Genomic DNA, 23,162 nt, shown 5'->3' on the forward strand with positions numbered 1-23,162 from the left:
GGTAGTGGTCAGAGTCGATCGAGACAGAGGCCATGCTGCTCCCACATCAATTGATGTGCATTGCTCGTCGACGGATTTGAGGGCGGCGACGCAGCAGCAGCACATTGCCACAGGACGAACTGGATCTGGATGGCTCTGGTGAGTGGTGGCTGTTGATGGGGAGCTTGAGGGCATGGCGGCGACATCGGCAGTCAAGGGGAGGATTGACAGATGCAATCCAGTGCCCGTCTACATTAACAACAATCCGATAAAAATGCTATATAACGGAGACACTCCTTCGGCGCTATTGAAGTGAATGGTGACTTTCAATACTGTAAAAGCTAAAATTAGGATGTTTTGATGGGAACAAATTTAAACTCTTAAGTGGATATCTTCTCATTAATTGCATATCATCTAATTAGTTATTAATTTTTTTACAAAAAAATCAGAGAGGTGGATTAATATGAGATATATTATTCAGCAGTTTGAGAAATAATCTGTCCCAAAAGAATGGAGCCATCACCTTTAGCTTAAATGATCCTCATGAAAAGATGATGTCCAAGTGAAACCACGTCACTCCAAACAAAAAGCAGCAGAAAACCAACAGAAATGGCAGGCTCATTGAGCTGCAAATGCACATTCATTAGAAAACCGACTGTCAGAAACATTCAGTAGGAGGAGTGGAGGACCAAAATCTGTTTCATCACTCATCAATCCGTGGGTCCTGTCAGCTTCTGACAGCACATGAACTCATCAATATACACCACCACATTGAAAGCATCAATCTATCCATCCATCCATCTATGGAGTTCTGCACGTTGCAGGAGCTAGCAAAACTTGAAGAAGAGAGTAAAAATCGTGTCTTTGGCTTCGGTTCTTGTCATGGCTGGAAATGCATCTCGTCGAGGATGACGACGAGCGCGACGATGAAGGCGTAGTCGATGCCGGCGTTCACGGCGACGCTGTACGCGTTCTTCCCCAGCAGCGCGCCCGCCACGCTGAACCGCCGGTCGATCTGCGGCATCAAACGGTTCTGCGTCAGGCCCGCCCACCAGGTGTTCGATGAAATGACGGCGTGGGTGTTTGAGTTGAGGCGTGAGAATCGAGATTGCTTGCCTTTGCGATGACGGTGTCGGAGTCGCCGAGGGAGACGGCGCAGGCGCCGTCGTGGTAGCTGCCGGTGACGCGGAAGTCGCATGCCTGCTCGGCGTCGTTGCTGGCGAGGAAGACGCTCACCTTGGTCGAACCCCATAGCTGGATCGCCGACGGCTTCACCACGGTGAAGAGCAGGTCACGCCGGCTGGTGCTCTCCCCCCGGAACACCTTCCACCTCGTGTTCATTACCATAGCCTGCACGCGCCAGAGCTCCTGAGCTCACCATTGATTGGCACGGCCACACGGGGGAGGGAGGGGGAAGAAGAGAGAGGGGGGAGCCGGCGAAGTCGAGGCACGCACGTACCGATTCTTGGACGGTGAGGACGGGGCGGCGGTCGGCGTCGACGAGGAGGCAGCGGCGGCGGAGGCTGAACAGCACGCCGTCGACCCGCAGCACGACGGCGCCCGTGGCGGCGTCCGTGACGGTGAAGTCGTTCCCGGACATGCTGAGCGTCTTCGCCACCGACAGCGCCGCCTCGTCCCCGGCGCAGAACCGCGCGTCCACCACCGCCAGCGCCGGCACCGCCTCCATCTCCATCCCCAAAGCTAAGCGAGCTGCTGGTATCAATGGCGGATCGATGGATGGATGGATCGATCGGGATGGCCGCGCACGCGTCTTCCCCCACCTCGCGTCCGCGCTGCAAGATTTGACCAGTAGAATGGCAGGCAGGCAGGTCGGTGACCGTGAACAGATTTGACAAAAAAAAAGAAAAAATGAACGGACGCTTTCAGATTGGATTGGTCAGTTCAGAATTCAGAATTTCAGATACAGTACAGTATTCCACGGAAACAAAAGAGGATTCTTTCAGACACAGGGGGCGGCATGGATGGGATTTTCCTTCCAGAAAATCGATAAAGGAATCATCTTTAACGCGTATTCACGTTTCACAACTCCAGAGAAAGCTTTTCCCGCGTAAAAACATGAGATTTGTAGAGGTAGGCCGCTGGTGGGAGAGGTATGGTCAGTTATCCGATGCTTAGTTATTATTCCCTTCATCCCAAATTAATTATTATACAAGGTCTAGATAAAGAACAGAAATCTATAGTATTAAAAAACTAGAGTTACAAATCCCAAGCTGCATATACATCAAAGCTGATTGGGTAGATGCACGCAAGCATTTAATATGCGTGTTAACCAAAAGGTTTTTCACACTATAATTAATATATAATAGACTCTCTTCTCTTATATAATGATCAATTTGAGAGTATATGACTATCAATTTGAGATGGAGGAAGTAGTTATTAAAAAATATAAAAATCAATACAACGTTACTATAAAAAAATTTTATAAAATATACACCGTTTAGCTGTTTGAGAAGCGTGCACGTAAAAAATAAGGTGACTAAGATAACTTAGCCCCCAGGCCAAATTTGGAAGTTTGAGATTTGGTGTGCTTTTCATCTCTCCCTTCTTTAATCTTTGTTCCTTGTCTATGCTTCCAATGTGATCTCAGCTGGAACCGCTGAATCATCGTCTCATCGAAAAAGTATACGTACTTTTTTTTTTGAAATTAGAAAAGTATACGTACTTGAAAACGGTCGTCCTTTTTCGTACCACACATCACGCAAAAAATACCGTTCATATGACAATTAGAAAAAAATTCAAATGATTTCTTTAAAAAAATGTTTATTTTCTCTGTACGGTCATGTAGTGTCCATAAAAATTACATGAGTATGTGTCAATGCACAAGTATATTACTAACACTCCTTAAAATGAGAGCTCGAACAGCTAAATCACCCATTCACCAAAATTCTGACACATGAAACCACTGTTCATTCCTTCTTCAAATCAAACGTTTATAAGCTCTCAATCATAATCATCATTGCACAATAATAATAATAATAAATAAAGTTTTTTTTGGGAGTAAAAACTCGACTAGCAAAACCTCTATTAGTCAGGGCATTTAACTATTTGCCACTCTTACGAGTAGTCTTAACTTTTTATCACTATCATGTATCTATGACACGTGGGTCTAGACCTACATGTTATAGATACATGAGATTAAGATCACTTGTAAGAGTGGCAAATGGTTAAATTTTCCCTATTAGTCTATTAGATTTCTTTTGCAACGTCCTGATGCGATTTTTAAGGCTGTAGCAACTATGGGTATTTTGCTAGCAAAATTAAACAAGAGATGTAAAATTCATTCAATCAGATGGCATCTGGTACTATAGTTTGGTTGGCCAGCAATCCAAATCCAGTAGCTTGCCGACCACAGGGAAGGAGGGAGAAGTCGGCAGGTCGCCGTCGATCTGAAAAAGGACCGCCGCGATCTCTTCCCGGTGTTGGTCATCAACTCACGGTTTTATCTTTTCGCTTATAAGCTAAATTTTAAATTTAAAGTAAATTTTTGGAGGGTTTTCATTGTATTTTATTTTTAAATCTTACCTTCTGAATCACTAAAAACATATATATATATATATAATTTTTTATTTATAAATACGTGGTTTGATTTTTTTATATAAAAGCCAAACAACCTACATCAGTATCATCTTATTATTATGGACCATCCCAGTGGGCGCTGCACTGCACATCCGTGGCTTCCGTGCCTTGCTACACTTTGCTAGTGCTAACCGGCTGTCTTAAAGAAGATGAAAATCCCCTTAAAAAGATGAAAAATGTACGTGTTCCAGCTCATCCAAGCACGGCACAAAACATTACGACCATCTGCGGCCCAAGTCATGCTAATTGCTAAGTACTATTACTGCGAATAAGATGAATATAAGACTGGGCACTATCTGATACTCAAGCATATACATGTGTTCCGTCCAAATTCGTAATACAGGTAATATCTAATCTCATTCTAAATAATTATATTTTAAAACAGATTACTATGTATATAGCTAATTGGTTTGCTAACATGCCAAACCTTACCAGAAACAGATTAAATATTTTAAACCAGTGGCAGGCCGAGATTTAGACATAGAAAGAACCTAAGATTTGCAAGTTTAATTATAGGTGTATTCTACCCAGGGATGGAGCGAGAGGGTTTCTATGGTGTCAAATGACACCAATAAAATCTTACAAACAAGGTGATAAATTAATGTATCATATTATCTTTATGTGTATTATTTATAACAAGTAATAGAGATGACATCGATGACTTTTTATTGTAGTTCCGCATCTATTCTACCTTTAATTTTATCCATAAAGCAAGTCATTAATAAGAGATGATACGTAGTAACAAATTATCTCTGCACTAGTTCTAATACACTAATTGCAAGTATTGTTTGCCTAATCTACTATTTCTATCTCTTTTTACACATTATTTTGCGTAAAGGTTTGCCTAATCTACGAAACATATCACTGCGATAAAAGAAACCCATAAATTATCTTGCTTGCAGCTGATAGCCTGATAAACCAACTATTAGAATGGAAGCCACACAATTTGATAAAATGAAAGCGAGAAGCACGGTAGATAAAAATTTGTGCCCCCCCGCTGCAAAGGCTTTGTTTAGTTTCCAAATTTTTTTTCCAAAAACATCACATCGAATCTTTGGACATCTAAATAAAGCATTAAATATAGATGAACGAAAAAACTAATTTCATAGTTACGAAAGAAATGTTGAGACGAATCTTTTGAGCCTAATTAGTACTTGATTAGCCATAAATGCTACAGTAACCAACATGTGCTAATGACGGATTAATTAGGCTTAAAAGATCCGTCTCGCGGTTTCTAGGCTAACTGTGAAATTCGTTTTTTCATTCATGTCTAAAAACCCCTTCTAACATCTGATTAAATATTCGACGTGACACTTGTCCTAAAAATTTTTTCAATGTAAACGGGGCCTAATTGAGGGGAGAAACATTCTGCATTTCCACTGTAGAGTAGTTAATCTGGTTCTACGCCACTGTGCCTGTGCGTCAGTCGCCAGAGACGCAAAGCATGTGAGCAGCATGTGATCAGAAATTCAGGACCCAGCCGTCTGCTTAAATATACCTACTGTTTGGTGGCCTGCAACTGCAAACACCGGCCGATTTTCTCCATGGCCTGACGAGGCTGTCATCTGACCAGCTCCAAACTGATGAACTGTTCCTGAAAACGGCTACGTAATTTCTCCATAAATTTTATCATTTTCGATTTTAATTATATATGGAATTCGGTTTTTCTAAGTCATCATATTGTATCGAAGTCGATAATAAATAGTTAAATTGGCATCGATCGTTTTCACCGTAGCGAAGGATGCAGTCATCATATTCTGCCCAGCAGTTGATGCCAAAGTCCTCTCCGTCCTACACGGCGTCGTCGTCTCTGCTCCCTTCCAACAGCGCTCACGAACTCGCTGTAGCTGCAGACAGATTGTTTTTAGCACTGCACATATCTCGTGGTGATGGTCGGATCCGGATTCAGTGATATTATCCCGTAATATTCTCGGTAATATTAAGTCACTAACGTGTGAGATCCACACATGTCTGGACCCACGTGGGTTTCACATATCAATGACTCAGTGTTACCGAGAATGTCATAGGGCAATATTTCCGAATTCGCGTCCTCGTGGTCATGGTCCAGTCCTAATCTTCTCTTAGCTTTTTCCCAACTCATTTTTTTCTCTCCGGTTTTCATATCTCCAATGACGTCAGAATGCAACACGATTCCGATGTCATCCTTGTTCATTTGCAGGTTCAGAGCAAAAGAGTTTCAGGAAAGCAGAGTTTCAGCAAAATTTATCCCAAGGAGACATGAAAGAGAGGAGGCCATTTCTGTCTTAGGATTAATCCTATGTGATGTATGGGTTTTTACATGATTTTCATAAGATGTTTGGGCCATTTCTATCCTGCAAAATTTCCACCAAATTCGTTTAAGCCGAAGAGGCCCTTGTTTTTAATGGAGGGACTAGCTGCGAGCCTGTGACCGACAAGGCAGGACCAGGCAATTATCTTGTCGTGTGATTACTGATTAGGGAATCAAGAACAGTTAAGCTCGAGATCCTGTGCAGGCTTTGCTCATGCTGAATCGCTGATTGATTGTTCTCAACCAAAACCTAACTGGAAAGGTACATGCAGCCGTACAGGACACATTAAGTAAGAGTAGTAGTATTAGGTAGTACTACTACCTCTCTTTAAAGTTTTAAGTACAACATTGCTGGGATGAACAGGGCAGTTAATTACTCTACTCCAAGTCTCCACTGTATGCGGAAACACTCCAAAAAAAAAAGCAGTAAGATTACTCCAAATTAACAAGCATTGACTGCAACTTATGACTTGATTAGTGAACATGATCTCATATTCTCATTGACGTCTGCAATGCACACACACCCAGTAGCAAAAAGGTTAATCCAACTTTAAGCAAAAGCAATGTTAATTTGACCTATAAGTGATAACAGTTCTTGTTTGTATAAACCAATTTAGGATAGCTTTTCACTTAATTTTTTTTGCTCTCCTGTTCCAGGTGACAATAGCTAATAGCAGTAACTTGAGAACTAGTTTCTAAGGAAAGTAAAAGCACCAACGAGACAAGCCAACAACTACTAACTAGTACATAGCAATTGGTTAATTGGCAACATCAAATCTATAGCTGAAAATCCACACAATTAAGTGGCAAGTGCAACGGCTAATGACAACGAATGAGACATAAATTACACAGATACAAGCAACAGATGCATTTCAGCTGAGTACTGTACTGCGGATCACATCTCAACTCTTGATTCGCCTTTACTTTGGGCTAATGATGGTGATGTATTAATGTTGGAACCTCACCAAGCGCACTTACTACGGGCAGTTGCTGCTTGCTCATCTGATTTTTAAAGAAAAAAAAACCAGATGACGGATGCCATTCTATCCTCAAGACAATTTTAGATTTTTTTCAAATATATTTAATGATATAAGCAAAACGAAAATTTTGCTTTAGAAATATTATATAAGTAACTTCTATATAGATTTTTTTTACGAAATGCACTATTTGAAATTTGGAAAATGTACCATGATAATGCATAGTTAACGACGTACGGAGTAAATAACAGGGATGAATAATGGAGTAATAAATAACTAATACGAGTACTATACGTATACGGCTGGCCGTCACAGTAGCCCAATGTTTTGTACTGGGTTGGATTAAATAATTACCTCCAGACCTGCCAGCTCAGCACGCCTGAACCTGGGGCCCACACTGTCAGTGCTTAAACTACCCCGTTAAATCCCCCTACGATTAATTAACGACCCCACCTCTCGCTGCCTTACCACCCACTGACGTCGCGGGCCCACTCTCCAGTATCGGGTGGGGTACATGTGTCAGCGGGTGAGGCCTGTGGGAGGATCTCGAGCGGGGAGCAAATTGAATAATCTGGGGGTGCGGGGGCCCACGCGTCAGTGACGTCCGTGACGCGCCGAGGAAATAAGAATGTGTTCTCGGACGCGTACCCGTATAAATCTCGTTACTCCCCACTCCTCGCCTCGCCTCGTCTTCCTCACTCCACTGGATGAATAATCTGTTTTTTACGCGTTAAATCCACCCGCGAAATCTACCCGCGGATGCGAGCGAGCGAGCGAGCGAGCGGCCCTGGGGTGGTGGTGGTAGCGGCGGCCGGGGAGGGCGTGGAGGTGGAGGTGGCTCCAATGGCGGAGTGGTGAGGGGGGGCTAAGAAGAAGGGAGAGGAGGGGGAGGGGAGATGATACGGTACCAGATACGGAACGAGTACGGGCTGTCGGATCCGGAGCTGTACTCGCCGGGGGGGAAGGATGACCCGGAGGCGCTCCTCGAGGGCGTCGCCATGGCCGGCCTCGTCGGCGTGCTCCGCCAGCTCGGGGATCTCGCGGAGTGAGTGCCCACTGCCTCGCCTTTTTTTTTTTTGGCTAGGGTTCGTGTTAGTGAGTCCGCGAGCGAGTGGCCGCGCTGGTCCTGACTGCGGGATTTTGGAAGTTTCTGGATGTGTTTTGCTACGGCCGATTGGGATGCGATGTGTCGGTGCTTGAATCCTTTTTCGAATTCGGTTGCTTTGGATATGTTTGCGCGTAGCCAACTCGATGGTTTTGGAAACACTTTGGTTCAACAACTTTGTGGGTGCCATGGGTGAATTGCTGTGCTCATTTACTCAATTTCATGGTATCAGTTGGTTTGAGAATTTGCTTCACCTTTATAACTTGTTGCGAATTTTGGGAGAGGTCTTGAGGGATGTATTCTCAGTCTTGAGCATGGTTTTGATTCCAAATTGCGGTGAGCTGGCCAGATTTTTTGGGGTTTCCATGCCAAATGGGGCTATGACTTGTACCTTCCGGGCCAACGAAAAAAGTGTCAAATCATCAAATTTATCGATATTGCTTGTTTTTAGTTTTAGCCTTCATTGCGCACTTCCGACGGATTTCAAAATAATTCCTTCATTTTCCTGGTGCAATGTACAACTGTTTGTGTGAAGAGATTATACATTACAGTAGAGGGTATGTTGTTGTATTTGGGAATGCAACAGAAAAAAAATTGGCTTCCCTTTTTTGCATCTAATTGCTGTGATTCACTGATTTGGGAAGAGGAACCTTGTTTGTTTTGTCTATTGTGGGATAATTGGCAATCCTGATTCAAAATTTAGATTTTTATAGATGAGTGACAAAGGACATTGCATTGTAAACTTCATAATAGAGACAGAAATTCCTGGCTTTTGTCATGTTCCTTCCTAGCTAAGTTTGTCAATCAGGCTTGGTTATATGACATTTTAGCTTTACGGTTTGCAACAAAGATATGCATGCTGTTGATCATTGATGTTTTCTTATAGATGTAATATTTGTATTGAAACATCTTGTCATAAGGGATATGACATTATTCCTCTTTTACTAAAGAACTTATGTATTTACCTTTTGGAAACAAAGGTTTGCAGCTGAAATATTTCATGGCCTGCATGAAGATGTGATGGCCTGTGCTTCTAGAGGGCATGGTTTAATGCTTCGGATGCGGCAGTTAGAGGCAGAATTTCCTGCAGTTGAGAAGGCCATTATATGCCAGTCTGACCATTCAAATTATCCACATGATGATGGTTAGTTGAAAGTGGAAAAACAGTGCATGCACTGTTTGTTAATTTCATTCTTCCTTTCTGGCATGGTTGTCACTTGAAAATTTCTCGGTACATTCTCTTGCAGGTGTTGAGTGGCGTGCAAATCTTCAGATTAATCAAAATATGATCAGTCAAGGAGATATGCCACGTTTCATTTTGGATTCATATGAAGAATGCCGTGGCCCACCACGTTTATTCACATTGGATAAGTATGGAAATGCTGTCCTTTCTCTTTTTTTTTTCGTGAAGATTAACTAAATACATTGTTGGCATTTACATGCTGGGTTTTTCTTCAGGTTTGATGTTGCTGGTGCTGGCGCCTCCTTGAAACGATATTCAGATCCCTCTTTCTTCAAGACAGAACATTCCTCAGACATGATAGAAACTGATACTATGATAGAAAAGAGGCCCCGAAAATTTAAGGCAATAATTAATTCTTGATTCTTGCCCGATTATATTCCACTTCAACTGAGTTTTTCAAAAGTACCTAATGGTTTTCTGTGCATGAAATGAATGCGATGCTAGCTGATGTTCTTTTGTATAAAATGTCGTGTTTTTTGGTAGTCAGCGGTAATAAATATATTTGCCTGGCCTGATAGTCAAATTAGTTGTTGCGATGGATATAATTGACTAAACGATCTTTTTTACATGTCAAATAAAAAATTGGGTCTTTTAAACTGCTCATGAAAAATTATAGCAGATGGAAAAAAAAAAAGGCATGCTAACCTTATTATTTGAAGCATAAATCCAGCCAAGTTAAAATGTGGGAACATCCCTTAACCATTTGCATTCATCGTTATTCCTGAATATATCTGGATCTTTGTGGTTTTCATATATTTGTTACCAGGAACAGTATTATTGGACTGAGGAATTTATTGATATCTATCATTTCAGAAAAAAACTTTGCGGTGGAGGAAAGGGGAAACACTTGAATCATTGCTTATCGCAAACTCTGAGTAAGTGTAGTGCATTTTGATTGGTCATGTACATTATAATCACAAAAATCATTTCACAAAGAACTCATTGAACTCTTAGTTTTACAAGGTTATGGGCTGGCTTTAGCATGTAGTGATACAATATCCTTTTGTGTAAAAACCTCCAGATCTCACACTACCCCAAAGGATCAATCTTCTAGAAAAGTTCCACCAAGGACAACAAAGTTGAAATACAGATATCCTCGGGATTCTGACCATAAGACCATCAGCAGAATGTGCAGGGAGCATATGCAAGAAATAATCTTATCACAACAAAAGATCTTCTCCAACTATTCTTCGAGACACTACCATGCAAAATTTAGATCAATTGACTCAAGTGAAACAACATCCTCATTTGGAGAAGATAATTTCAATACCCGTGTTCAATCTTCTGCTAAACTTGAACTGACTAAGGTTGTTCCAATAAATGAGTTTGATACCATGGGGATTAATTCTACACACATTAATGGTTCAGATGGCCTGGCGGCCCTGGAGGCAGATGGTGGGCAATTACAGGTTACACAGCATGATCCTAACAAAGTGGAAGATGTCTGCAAGAGGTCTCTTATGAAACAAAATGCCATGTTCTCCAACTCAGATAGGATGCATTCAGTGCAGAAAGAGAATCTTCTATCAGCTGTGGTCCCTACTGATCAAAATGGTGATCTTTGCAGGCCTGATGACACTGGTACTGATCAAGAGAACTTCGTTGATGCTCTTAATAACATTGAATCAGAGGGTGAAGCACATGCTGAGATGAAAATTAAAAGGGAACTTGGTGCCAGGATGGAATTGGATGGATTGAACTTTCACCATGATGAAGGTGAAAATGAACTGCACATGGAGTTTTCAGAACTAGGTCATGTAATAGACTCATCACCATGTTTGAGTGATTCATGCTATGGTGGAGAACGAGAGCGTGCAATATCCTCTAATGGAAAAATGAGTGAAGAGCCTTGTAATGATGTTGACCTAATGGAAATGGATGTCAGCTCATCATCTAGTGTACTCTCTGATGACAGTGATGTTGTCGGGACCAATGGTAATATGAATGGTTTTCAACAATACCAGAATGCATCTTTGTCCAATGATTATCATGCTATGACTGCCCATAGTTCTGATAAACAGTTGTCCCAGAAATCTAGTGGCCTGGATGGTAATTCTTACATACAAAGTCTCTAGTTTTTTATACAACTTTTTTATCACTCTGTTCTCTTTTTTAGTGTTCTTATCTTCTCCTTTACCTACGAGGTTATTGTCATGACATGCTAGGTTCCTCTATCAATAGTGATAATTGCATTGAAAAGCCATATCACTCAGTGGAGGATGATCAAACCTTTGCACCTGATGGTACTTCTATGATATTGGGCAGCCATAATGATGTTTCACAAAATGATGAAGAAATTGAAGTTAGAAATGCTGATGATTCATTGCTCCACTCTACCATTTCCAATCAAGAAGAACATAGGTCCAATAACCAGCTTGAAGGGGTGGGTGTACACACAAGCACTTCATCTGGACAAGTGAACTCTTTCCCTAACATGGATCCTGCTATGTGCAAGAAGGACTTGGCGTCGAACAATGTTGCAGTTCCTAAAGAAATTGATGCAAATACACCCTCAACAGGTTTAAATACTGATTGTACCCACAAGCATGTCGACGGTAAGCCATTTGTTTGTTTATCTTTCTTCAACATCTTGTTATGTTTAAATTCTTTATTTAGTTGCGACTTCTTGATATTCCATTTCATTTAATGAAACCTTACTGTTGTAGAGTTTGATTCAGGAGATGCACCAATCAAGTCAAGCATGCAGAATGCTCCATTGTATGAATCGGATGATGATGACATTGCCGAAGAATTGAACTCTCTACCAGAAGATGATCTATATAAGTATGATGTAGAGGATCTATACAAGCATGTCCCAAAGGATGATGAAATAGTTGTGCTAGGAAAAGGGCCTTCCACTAGGGCCAAAAGGCCCAAAACACATCAAGAGGACCTTATGCAACTCTCTGCTGTGCCTGGCCACTTTTCTTATGGTCAAGAGCTCCCAGGATTGACTGAAGCTGTATCAAGTCCTCGAGAAGAAGAAGAAGATGGAGAAGGAGAAGAAAATCATGCAGATGAGGTACTCATGCCCTCTTGCCCTGATTTGAATGATGAGAAGAAACCAACGCTGGCCGAGGTCCTACTAGCTTGCAGTAACGCCACTCTACTTGACACTAGCAGTTCCTGTTCGGAGCATGATGAATCTACTGAAACGGGAAAAATTGCAAAAAGTGATGAAGTTTTGGTCAATGTTGAGGTTGCAGAAGAATCCATTACTGGCAGTTTTGCTGATGACATGGTACCTTTTGAAGAGGATCTTCATGATGGTGCCAAATATGCTGACAAAGCAGAATTTGTGGCTACAAATTCTAGGGAGGAAAACTCTAGTCATGATGTGCAAGTACAGTCTAGTTCCCCTTGCAGGGAGGAGTTGGAAACAGTGAAAGCTCCCTGTGAAAATGTTGGGTCATTAGATGAATCACAAGAGTATAGCTTCGAGAAAAGCATGTGGCCGGCAAACAATCTTCCCCAGCATATTGTTATAAAAAGTACAGGTGAAGCATGTAGTGATATTGATGGTATTCAACATCTTTCAGCATCGCCTTGTCAAAAAATTCCTGTTTGTCAAGAGGAATTACCAGAAGAGACCAGTCGTAAAGCTGAAGTTCCATATCATTGTGATTTGGAGAAGGATGGTTCAGTAATCTTGAACAGTAAAATGGTGGAAGAACAACCAGAAAATATTGATTTGGTGGGGGAGTCTTGTGCTCAAGATTCTTTTGGTACAAACCCATTCATGGATCCTGGGTACAAAGCGAATCATGCTCTAACTGATCCATGTCCTAGCTATCAACCAAGCTTCTCTGAAGAAGAGCAGGATTTTATTTCAGAACTATTAGTCCAGCATGGTAATATGGGAATAATTGAAGACCTGAATCCAGTTGTTGATCCCCTTTGGGAATCTGCAACTCCACCTGATGAGGCGCCATTGCCATCGGAAGTTATGAGTGAAGAGGACTTCAGATCGTTTTGCCATGAATACCACGAGATAGATTTTACAGCAGAACTTGAAAGTTTTAATGATAAACCAGCCTCAGATTCTATTGATATCTCAAATAGTTTTGTGACCAGCGAATCGGAGCTCCCCTATTGTGCCTCTGCAGTATGGACAGGACTGGATCAGGAGGAAGCCAGAGATGCTCCAGGTGATACATCAATGCACGTTTCTGCCATAGAGGGTCCTGATGACGGGGCAGCAAAATCTGACTTAAAATCTGATGAGCCCTTCATCGATGAGAAAATTCCTGAATTAGGAGTTCCTTCTGTTCCAATGGAACTAGAGGTTGAACAACATGGCTTGCATGAGGTTGATTCTCATAGTACTTCCCAGTTGTTGGAAAGTGACAAGATCGACGAAACATGTAGCTCTCCTTCAGACAACAGTATTACAGAGAAAGAAATACATGAAAACTGTGCCAATCTTGTTTCAAATGCTTTCATTAATGAAAGGATAAATGAGCTAGCAGTTCCTCTGAGTAACTCTGTATCGCTTGAACCAACAGAAGAAGCTCATAGCTCGAATGATGATAGTTACCAAGATCCATGGCCTTCGACCAGTGAGGGGATGGATGAAGTGGATGACAATTCATTGAGCAAACTAATTCAAGCCCAGGGATCAGAAGTCCTTGTTTTAGGTGAATTTGATTCTCAAGTTGTTCCATCTTCCTCTGTTAAGATAGATCATGTAGCTGTCCCTCCTTTGAGTACTGTTCTTGAAGCAGAACAGGTACCAGAAGATTGTATATCAGTTGAACATAATTCTCAAATCACCAAATCTTCTTTGGTTGATGAGGAGACAGATGAATTGGATGATTCCTCTCCATTGAGCACTGCTCATCTAGTGGAAGTGGAAAGAGAAGTTTGTGTCCCAGGCGAATCTGCTCCTCAAATTGCTTCATATTCTCCAAGTAACGACAAAGTAGATGAACCCAATTTCTCTCCTTTGAGCAGTTCTGTGTTAATAAAACTTGAGTCAGAAGACAATGTCTCTGGTGATCTTGATTCCCATATCATTCCATGCTCTTCTGTTAATGTTAAGACTAATGAACCAGATACTGATACATCAACAAATGTTCTTCCGGTGGAGTTAGAGCAGGAAGTGTGTTCATCCCTAGAATTTGTTTCTCAAATTGCCCCATGTTCCTTGAATGATGATAAGGTTTGTGAGCTAGATGGATCTCCATCCAAGCAATTGGAATCAGAGAAGGGATCTTATTGCTCACCTAAAGTTGATCGCCAAATTGCACTGTATTCTTCAGTTGTACTGGCTGAGACATCAACAATGCCTTCTGCTAGGGCCATGCCAAGTACCAAGGAAACATATCGATTGTTATCTCCTGTTCCACCACCCAGTGAACCATTTCCAGATATTTCTTGTGAAGATCCTCAAAAACCACCACCTCTCCCTCCTCTTCTATGGAGACTCGGAAAGCCTCGCCTAGGAATTGCGAGTACAAAAGACCATATGCCCGAGCCTGAGGGGGGGAAAAATCCTGTTTTGCATACTTCAGACACAGAGATGGATAATATGCCAGGTACACCAAGTGGAATGACCGAATCAGTAGAGCCAGTTTCCTGTCAAGAGATCAACGAGAGGCATCTGGATCCTATATTAGACAATAATGATCAAGGGGTAGAATCCAGAAGGTTGTCTACACTTCTGACTGTAAATGATGTTGCAGGGACCGAACATGTCCAGTTATTTCCGGAGGATTGTGAAAACATTAATCATCAAGAGCATGTGTCTTCATCAGAAACAGATGTAGAGGAACATCATAATGGCACTGGGATTACAGATGTAACGAATTCACACCCATCGAAACCATTGTTTTTAAATCTGTTATATGAACATGCAGTTAGCCAGCAGGGTCTTCAGGGGTCCGTTTTTCCTTTAGATGATTCGGACAGTAATGAACATGCCAGTTATCGAGCTGTATCAGAGGATGAAAGAACAGTGGATAATCACAATGCTGCATGTGCCATGGACTTACACTCGAAAAGTTCTCCAACATCTGGGCATGTTTCAGAGAATGAGTGTAACCAGCAACCTCATGGTGAATCACTCTCAGCGACTTCAGTTGATAAAGAGCATACTTCAGATGCACCATGCGAGGACAACAAACTAAAAGATCATTTTATCACGAGCGAGGCATGTTCATATGCAACAAATCTTCCTGCGTCAGGCTTGCTGACGGAAGAAGGAAGTATCCATAATGGGGAGAGTCAGGATGAAGGCCCATTACCTAGTGAAGAATCATCAGGGTGTCTAGATTACCCACACTATGACCACAGATTGGAGAAAGAAGACATACACCGGCCAGATGGTTATGCAGCAACCCCTAGTGATAATAACTACCTTAAAAGCCCTCAGGAAGGTGGCTATTCACATGCCGAGCAGCCACCAGTCATTGGGTGGACTGTGAGACCCCAGATGCTTCATCCAAATTATGGCATATCAATGGAAGAGAACCAATTTGAACCCAAGGTTGAAGATCATCTACTAATCAAGAAGCCAATTTCAATTAGAAATATCCCAAGGAATCCACTGGTTGATGCTGTTGTTGCCCATGATAGAAGCACGGTAGGTGCTTTCATCCTGTGCTCTTATGTCTCCTGCGTTCCTGTGTTTACCCTAACACCATTTACCTTTTTCTTTTGTAGATGCGAAAGATTTCAGAACTTGTGCCTCCAACTGATAAGACAAAACCCAATGAGAGAAACCTGTTGCTAGAGCAGATAAGGAACAAGGTTGGCAAACAAAATGCTCTCTTTCTTTCTGACCACCCCGTCTTCTCTCCTCTCTAACTTGTTTGTTGTCGCCATAATAATCAGACCTTCAACCTGAAACCGGTGAGTTCAGCGAAGCCGACAACCATCAGAACCCCTCCTAGAGCCTCAACAAGAAACTTGAAAGTTGCTGCCATAATAGAGAAAGCGAATGCCATACGCCAGGTTGCCCATCTCTGCACTGAATTTCCATAACCTCATCTGGATATTGATATCTTCCATTTACTTATCTGTCATGGATATCATATGGAGCAGGCAGTGGGAAGCGATGATGAGGATGGAGATAATTGGAGTGAGTCGAGTGACACATGAAAGTGCACATTTTGCCCCATTTTTGTGGCTGGAAGGTGCCGAGGCATCAACAAGTTGCTGGACAAGCTGCACAGCCATCTCATCTTTTGGATAGCGTTGCTAGTTGTGTGTATAGTATATGCCCATACGTTTTGTCTCTTTTTTTTTTTTGGCAATTCTTTTGGTCCGCATTGTATGTATAACTTGCCTCTCCCAGCAGCAAATGCTGCTGATGGTAGTCATGTTCCGAGGAGGGCAGTATTATTCAGGTTTATGTAAATTATCAATCTGTTGTTCTAGTTAAAAAAGCTGATTTATCCAACATGACAGTCATCTTTGTTTATCTGCAATGTACTATAGGCTCTATAAATATTGTGCATCTGTTGACATTTACAAGATACAACTGTTTTTAACTTCTGCCAAAACATTGTGTATTCAGATGAATTCAGAACTGTGCTTCACAAACTGTGGTCATCATGTGGATACAATGGGAATACAAGAACTTTGTGGCCATGGAGCTATTCAGGCTATACAAGAACTTCCATGGCAAGGTTGTACCCGGAGACGAGAGCAGACAGGCCGACGGCCAGGAAGGCGAGGAACGCCATGCTAATGGCGGCCGCCGCGGAGTCGGTGAACAGGTTGTCGGCGGCCTGCCGCATGTAGTCCGTCACCGGCGCCGCCGCGGACAGCGCGGACATCAACAGGTAAGCCACGAGCTGGAAGATGATTGGTTGGAACTGAGCATCTCAAATTACTAAAAAAAAAAATGGGTGTGCTTACATGTATTCACCTGATCTCCGGCGAAGTCAACGACGGCCGCCGCCTTCCTCGCCGCGATGACGTCCCGCCCGCGGCTGAGCCGGTGAACGTCTCGCACGACCTGGGAGATGGTGTACAGGGCGGCGATGATCGAGATGCCGAGGCAGTATCTGCAGAGGAGGGGGAGGAAAGCGTCGGAGGTTGAGAAGACGCCGGCGATCGGCGAGCGAAACGAAGTCGTGAAGCTGCAGGCGGAAGTGGAGTTTGATCGAGTCGAGGCGGCGACCTGTACTCCGGGTAGTTGTCGAAGTCCTGGGCGCCGCCGTGGCCGTGCTTGTTGGACGCCATGACGACGAGGGCGAGGAGGGAGAAGAGCCACGCGAGCGCCCGCAGCAGCAGCCGCGCCCGCGCCGCCGCCGCGTCCATCTTCCACCGCTCCACGACCGACCTCGACACCGGCAGCACGCCGTCGGCGGCGACGGCGGCGTCGGCTGCTCCCGGCCCCGACGCGTCATCCCGGCCGCCGGTAGGGCCGGACGCCATCGGCCGCGAACGGATCCTGCGGCGGCGTACGCGTCGTCGTCGTCCTCGGATGGAAGCGCGGATGATGGCGACGACGAGGCGAGGTGACTTGTCGCTGCCGGCGGGCGAAAAGGTCGCCTCGTTGGCGGTGGGGACGCCATGGCCCGTGAGCTTAGCTGTCTCGGCACGGGTGGTGGGTGAGATGGACGATGGGCCGCTGCTTGGAGATTCAGTGGGCCGCATGGTGGGACGTACTGGGCCACATGGGTGAGATGGCCGGTCTTTTTCTTTCTGTGATGTTCCTACTTATTTACTCGTATGGAGATGTAAATTATGGAAAGCGCATCTACACAAATGGGAATGATATATTTCAATTTAATAAATTAAGTTTTACTAAAAATAAAATATCAAGTTTGTTATTTATTGATCGCTTGAAATTTTTAATCTATTAATTAATTTTTCTGTCCATTTGCTTTGCTTCAAGATTTGTGCTCGTCCACATGTTACTTTGTTTGATTTGCTTTGTTACTGTTTGATTTCAATCCAATCTCTAATAAATCGAGCGATGAATTTAGTTTTTTTAAACGATTGATCAACATGTGTCACCGTAAATTTTAGTTCATTTAGTTAAATCAGAATCGATCATAAACTACTCGTAAGTCAACTCACGACCATCCCTAGCAATGATATCCCATTGATCTCTCCTCGTGCGATATGGATCACTGGCAAGACCTACATAGCTGCCCTCCATTTCTGCTAATGTTCATACACATCCTCGTGTGTGGCACGAGAGCGAAGACCTATTAGCAACTATAAAACACGGGGTGATAGCAACTATAAACACGGGGTGATCATTTGAATTTTTCTAGAGAAATAGCCAAACGTCGTATTTGAAAATGTAAATTAATTTTTCATGTACGTGTTCTTAGTGAGCTAAAAGCTGACTGAAAAATAAACTAAAACTCTTAAAATTAATCTTAAATTAAATTTAAAATAAAATTTTGGAATAAACCAAAGCGAAAAGAGAGCGTCACAATTGGCCACTGCCACCTGGTAATCATGGTCGTTGTGTGACTCACGCGACCAGCACTTGTACATGCCACTACTCGTCATCTACTTGTGCCACATTCCGACAATGTGCCACGACGAGACAAGAATAAACGGGAAAAGAAAACACTCCTCGCCACAAACGTTTTTTCTTTCTTTCTTTCTTTCTTTTCTTTTCTTTTTTTTTTCGTTGTCAACAGCATCAGGCAACGCCACCTACCGATCAGATCATCATCATCGTCCTCATCCTCGCGCTAACCTACCTACGTGTCCCTCGTCGTCGAGCTCCAGAAATGTTCGTCGCTGTGAGCTCACAGATTTGAGCTCTTGTTTTCTCTAGATTTTTTATTTTTTTTTTTTGCAGCGAGGTAGCTCAAAGATTCGTGCGTCCATGGGGGCTGACGCGGAGGCGCCGCTGCTGGAGGGGAGGAGGGGCGCCACGCCGGCGCAGACGCTGGGGAACATCGTCGTCTCCATTGTCGGCACAGGAGTGCTCGGCCTCCCCTACGCCTTCCGCACCTCCGGCTGGCTCGCCGGAGCTCTCGGCGTCGCCGGCGCCGGCGCCGCCACCTTCTACTGCATGCTCCTCCTTGTCGGTACACTTGCTTCCTCTGCTCCATTGATCAAGCTGCCAATCACACGATTGATCAGTGTGGTTGACTGATTTGTTTCTTGGTTTTGAAGCTGGATTGCAGAGACAAGCTGCGGGAGCAAGAAGACGAGGAGGTGCATCACGACGGCAATTACACCTATGGCGACCTCGGCGAGAAATGCTTCGGCAGAATTGGCAGGTACTTCACTGAGGTCACCATCATCCTCTCCCAGACCGGCGGCTCCGTCGCCTACCTCGTCTTCATCGGCCAGAACGTCTGCTCAGTGTTCCCCGCCGGCGGCGACGAGCGGCTGCCGCGCCTGTCTCCGGCCGCCGTCGTCGTCCTCGCGGTGCTCCTGCCGGCCGAGGCCGCGCTCTCCTTCATCCGCTCTCTGTCGTCCCTGGCGCCGTTCAGCATCCTCGCCGACGCGTGCACCGTGCTGGCCGTGGCCACCGTCGTCAAGGAGAACCTCCAGCTTCTCGCCGGCCGCGGCGGGAGCCCGTTCGACGGGCGGAGCGCGTTCGCGGGGCTCTGGGGCGTCCCGTTCGCCTGCGGCGTCGCCGTGTTCTGCTTCGAGGGGTTCTGCCTGACGCTGGCGCTGGAGGCGTCCATGTCCGACCGGAGGAGGTTCCGCCCCGTGCTCCTCCTGGCCATCGCCGGCGTCACCGTCGTCTACGTCTGCTTCGGCGTCTGCGGCTACCTCGCCTACGGCGACGCCACCAGAGACATCGTCACCCTCAATCTTCCCAACAACTGGTCCACCGCCGCCGTCAAGGTCAGCAAAACGAACAGCTTCTTGATCAACTTGTGATTTTTCTTGATCAAGTTGTCACGAACTCATGAAATGATGATTTGATTCGCAGATCGTGCTGTGCGTTGCGCTGGCGCTCACGTTCCCGATGATGATGCACCCGATCCACGAGATCGCGGAGGCGCGGCTGTTCCCGCCGGGCGGGTGGGCGCGGAAGCGCGGCGGCGGCGTCGAGCGCGCGGCGGTGCGGTCGAGCCGCGTGGCGGTGGTGGCGGCGCTGTCGGCGGTGGCGTGCTTCGTGCCGGCGTTCGGGGAGTTCGCGTCGTTCGTGGGGAGCACGGTGTGCGCCATGCTCTCCTTCGTGCTGCCGGCGCTGTTCCACCTCCGCCTCGTCGGAGCGGCGGCGAGCCCGTGGCGGCGCGCGGTGGACGGCGGCTTCCTGCTCCTTGGGCTGGGCTTCGCAGCCCATGGGCTCTACACTGTCGTCTCGGGCCACTGAAACTGGGCTGAGATGGGCCTAAATGGGCCTGTATCTACCATCCAGTCCAATCCAGCGGCTGCTTTGTTCCAATATTTTCCAGACATTTTTTTCATGAGAACTATGATGCCATCTTCGGTGTAATTAGCATAAGATAGAATAGGATTTTTACGATGTAAATTCATACACACCTCACTCTGAGCTGTTCCCTCCAAAAAAAAAGAACACCTCTGAGCTGTTGGAAAGCTCAATGAGATCTCTGCTGTACTTAGCACGGAAAATATTTTCGTCGCTCGGTTAAATATCAATATTTTCTTTTGTATATCATCTAAATAGTCGTTAAAAAATCTAACATAATTGATAAGGTAGATTGACATGAGATATATTATTTTGTAAATTTAAATTCGATTTCTATAAGTTATAGTAAAAATAACAAATTTAGTAGTCAACGTGCGCATACTAGTTTTAATTTAATTTATTTTGTTGTAGAAGTTAAATTTAAACTTATTAATTTATTAATTGATACTCCATTTTATCAATTATTTATTTTTAATAATTATTTAGTGACATGGAAAAAATATGTGATATCGAACCGAATGGTGGAAATCCATCTCTACATAAATATAACATTGAAATTTATTTGTTGGACACACGAATCTTCAAGCTAGTCTTCCTACGATAAAATATTTTTCAACGATGGAAAAATCATTACATTTGTCATTTTTTGATGTTGTACTTTGTAGGAACCTGATTTGTTTATCCTTTTAACTCCCTTTTCCTGTTCACTGTTGATGCTATAACCTGAAGCCTCGGTAGCTGTACAAGTTCAGATAATGAAATGTACAGCCCAGAGCATGGCAGGTTTGTTCTCAGCTGATCAGGGTTCAGTCACACTGCTAACATATCAATAGTCAATATATGGACCGTCTGCACTAGGACACCTGCACATCCATCCAGCTGACCTGCCCTGGATAAACAGTTGGTTTTATTTTTTTATTTCCAAGATATGACATCTTCTAACTTTTAAAATTTATCCTGAATATAACTTTTACATCTACACTATCCTTTTATTTAATTATAAGTTTTCGACACTAAAATCCCTACATAGTTCTTTTCTTCACAACCAAACATAATCTCTTCACATTAATTTGCTTAATACATGTGTTAGATCAAAAACTTATACCCTGGTACCGAGGAAGTGGATATTACGAACCCTGTTTCCAGCTTTTAAGTTTGTTTCGGGTGTATCTGACCTCATCGTTTCGGCAACGATATATAAGTATAAGCCACAATTTAAATTTTAAACTTAATTTAGGATTTGATTTTGAGGGTTTTATAGTAGCTTATTTTAAAATATTGACTTTAAGAACGATAAGAACATATATGCTAAAATTTTACCTATAAATTATTTTTAGTGGTTAATAATTTGTTTCATGTATACTACCCCATTCCTAAAATATAACACCTCTGACTTTTTGATTTTGCTTATACTTATATGTCAAAATTTGAATTTTTAATAATAAATTTAGAGTTAATTTTAGGGTTAATTTGAGTTTATTTTCCAGCATTTGTTTATCGCTCAGAATACATATATATATATATATATGTTTTATTTACAAATATATCGTTTAGTTTTTCCATAAAAACTCAAACATTGGAGTAGTACTTCTTCTAAGCGAAACATTTAGGCTGATCATCTTCTTCCAAAAAAGAGAGAGAGTGTGTTTAATTAGTAGCGTCATTTCGTGACGTGCACGGCGTTTGTACGATAGTAAAATTTTGTGCTGCGGCTGCTGCTCTCACGTACTGTCTCCATCACGAAACAAATCAAATTTTCAATTTTTAAATATAATATTTAACTCTTCATCTTATTTAAAAAAATACGATTAATAATTTTCTTTTATTAGATAATAAAACATAACTAACATGAGTAATTTTTTAAAAAAAATTTAATTTTTTTAAATAAGACAGATGGTCAAATGCTCGATAAAAAAACCGAAAACCAATTTTGTGGGACGCAGTGAGTAAAACCTAACGAGCTCACGCCTCAAGATGATAACATTGCTTTGTTCGTACACAACTCGTAGTAAAACCTAATACAAGAAAGTACAGTGACTTGTCGAAGACTGAGAATTTACAGCTTAAAAAAGAGCTCTGTTTTCTATACGACTAGTATATATATTGGGCATCTAGCTCCTAGCTTTGCCCATGTACAGATAGATGTACTCTCTGCAGTACATTTATTCATACAAGCAAATTTTAAAATATATTTATAAATAATGTAGTACTACCTGTACTCTATAAAGGCACGTACTGTACAAACTTGCAATAGAAAAAAGACGAGAAGAAAGAATCAGACGCTCCTCCGCTACAGAGTACATATATTTATAATGGCCACTGTAGTAGTAGAAATTTTCATGAGAAAAAAAAACAATGGAAAACTGCAGGGAGACGTTGGCACTTGCCAATAGTATTTGCCTACGTGGCGCATCATGGGCCGTTGAGTTTCCAGCCGTAGAAGATCAGACGGACCACCTGAAGTGGCATGGCAGCTAGCCATGCATCAAATGCATGCACAGTCAAATGAATTAATGATAGGCTTATTTTTACGAGCATCTCGCAACATTTTACTAGGGATCAGGACCACGTATCTTTTTCGGTTATACTTATTCTTACGAACTAAAATTTAAAACTTTTAAGTTTAAATTTATAAGTTAATTTTAAGGTTTTTATCGTAG

At 43.1% G+C, this 23,162-nt stretch overlaps 4 protein-coding genes across 6 annotated transcripts; 2 read left to right on the forward strand and 2 right to left on the reverse strand.

The window, feature by feature from the left end:
* Positions 1–574: 574 nt before the first annotated feature.
* LOC102707384 (protein LURP-one-related 15-like) lies at positions 575–2,011 on the reverse strand. The gene is made up of 3 exons (XM_006650732.3): positions 1,439–2,011; positions 1,096–1,329; positions 575–994 (listed from the first exon to the last, which is right to left on the reverse strand). Exons 1-3 carry the CDS (start codon positions 1,670–1,672, stop codon positions 860–862), a joined length of 603 nt encoding a protein of 200 aa, XP_006650795.1. The 5' UTR covers positions 1,673–2,011; the 3' UTR covers positions 575–859.
* A 5,532-nt stretch (positions 2,012–7,543) lies between these two features.
* On the forward strand, positions 7,544–16,590 carry LOC102710684 (SCAR-like protein 1). 2 transcript variants are annotated; one of them, XM_040522145.1, is made up of 11 exons: positions 7,544–7,888; positions 8,929–9,092; positions 9,196–9,319; positions 9,407–9,533; positions 10,005–10,066; positions 10,213–11,240; positions 11,336–11,746; positions 11,858–15,774; positions 15,855–15,941; positions 16,026–16,145; positions 16,236–16,590. In XM_040522145.1, the coding sequence occupies exons 1-11, from the start codon at positions 7,740–7,742 to the stop codon at positions 16,290–16,292; spliced, it is 6,246 nt and encodes a 2,081-aa protein (XP_040378079.1). In that variant the 5' UTR covers positions 7,544–7,739; the 3' UTR covers positions 16,293–16,590. The 2 variants fall into 2 exon arrangements, with proteins under 2 accessions (XP_040378079.1, XP_006651955.1); XM_006651892.3 differs by having other exon boundaries at positions 11,357–11,746.
* Positions 16,591–16,775: 185 nt separating this feature from the next.
* On the reverse strand, positions 16,776–17,717 carry LOC102710967 (CASP-like protein 4B3). The gene is made up of 3 exons (XM_006651893.3): positions 17,320–17,717; positions 17,065–17,203; positions 16,776–16,990 (listed from the first exon to the last, which is right to left on the reverse strand). Exons 1-3 carry the CDS (start codon positions 17,574–17,576, stop codon positions 16,799–16,801), a joined length of 588 nt encoding a protein of 195 aa, XP_006651956.2. The 5' UTR covers positions 17,577–17,717; the 3' UTR covers positions 16,776–16,798.
* Positions 17,718–18,834: 1,117 nt separating this feature from the next.
* On the forward strand, positions 18,835–20,705 carry LOC102707661 (amino acid transporter ANT1-like). 2 transcript variants are annotated; one of them, XM_015835057.2, is made up of 4 exons: positions 18,846–18,897; positions 18,967–19,194; positions 19,287–19,970; positions 20,059–20,705. In XM_015835057.2, the coding sequence occupies exons 2-4, from the start codon at positions 18,994–18,996 to the stop codon at positions 20,443–20,445; spliced, it is 1,272 nt and encodes a 423-aa protein (XP_015690543.2). In that variant the 5' UTR covers positions 18,846–18,897; positions 18,967–18,993; the 3' UTR covers positions 20,446–20,705. The 2 variants fall into 2 exon arrangements, with proteins under 2 accessions (XP_040378259.1, XP_015690543.2); XM_040522325.1 differs by having other exon boundaries at positions 18,835–19,194.
* Positions 20,706–23,162: the final 2,457 nt, after the last annotated feature.

Source organism: Oryza brachyantha, chromosome 3, assembly GCF_000231095.2.
Source record: "Oryza brachyantha chromosome 3, ObraRS2, whole genome shotgun sequence".
NCBI classification, from domain to species: Eukaryota; Viridiplantae; Streptophyta; class Magnoliopsida; order Poales; family Poaceae; genus Oryza; species Oryza brachyantha.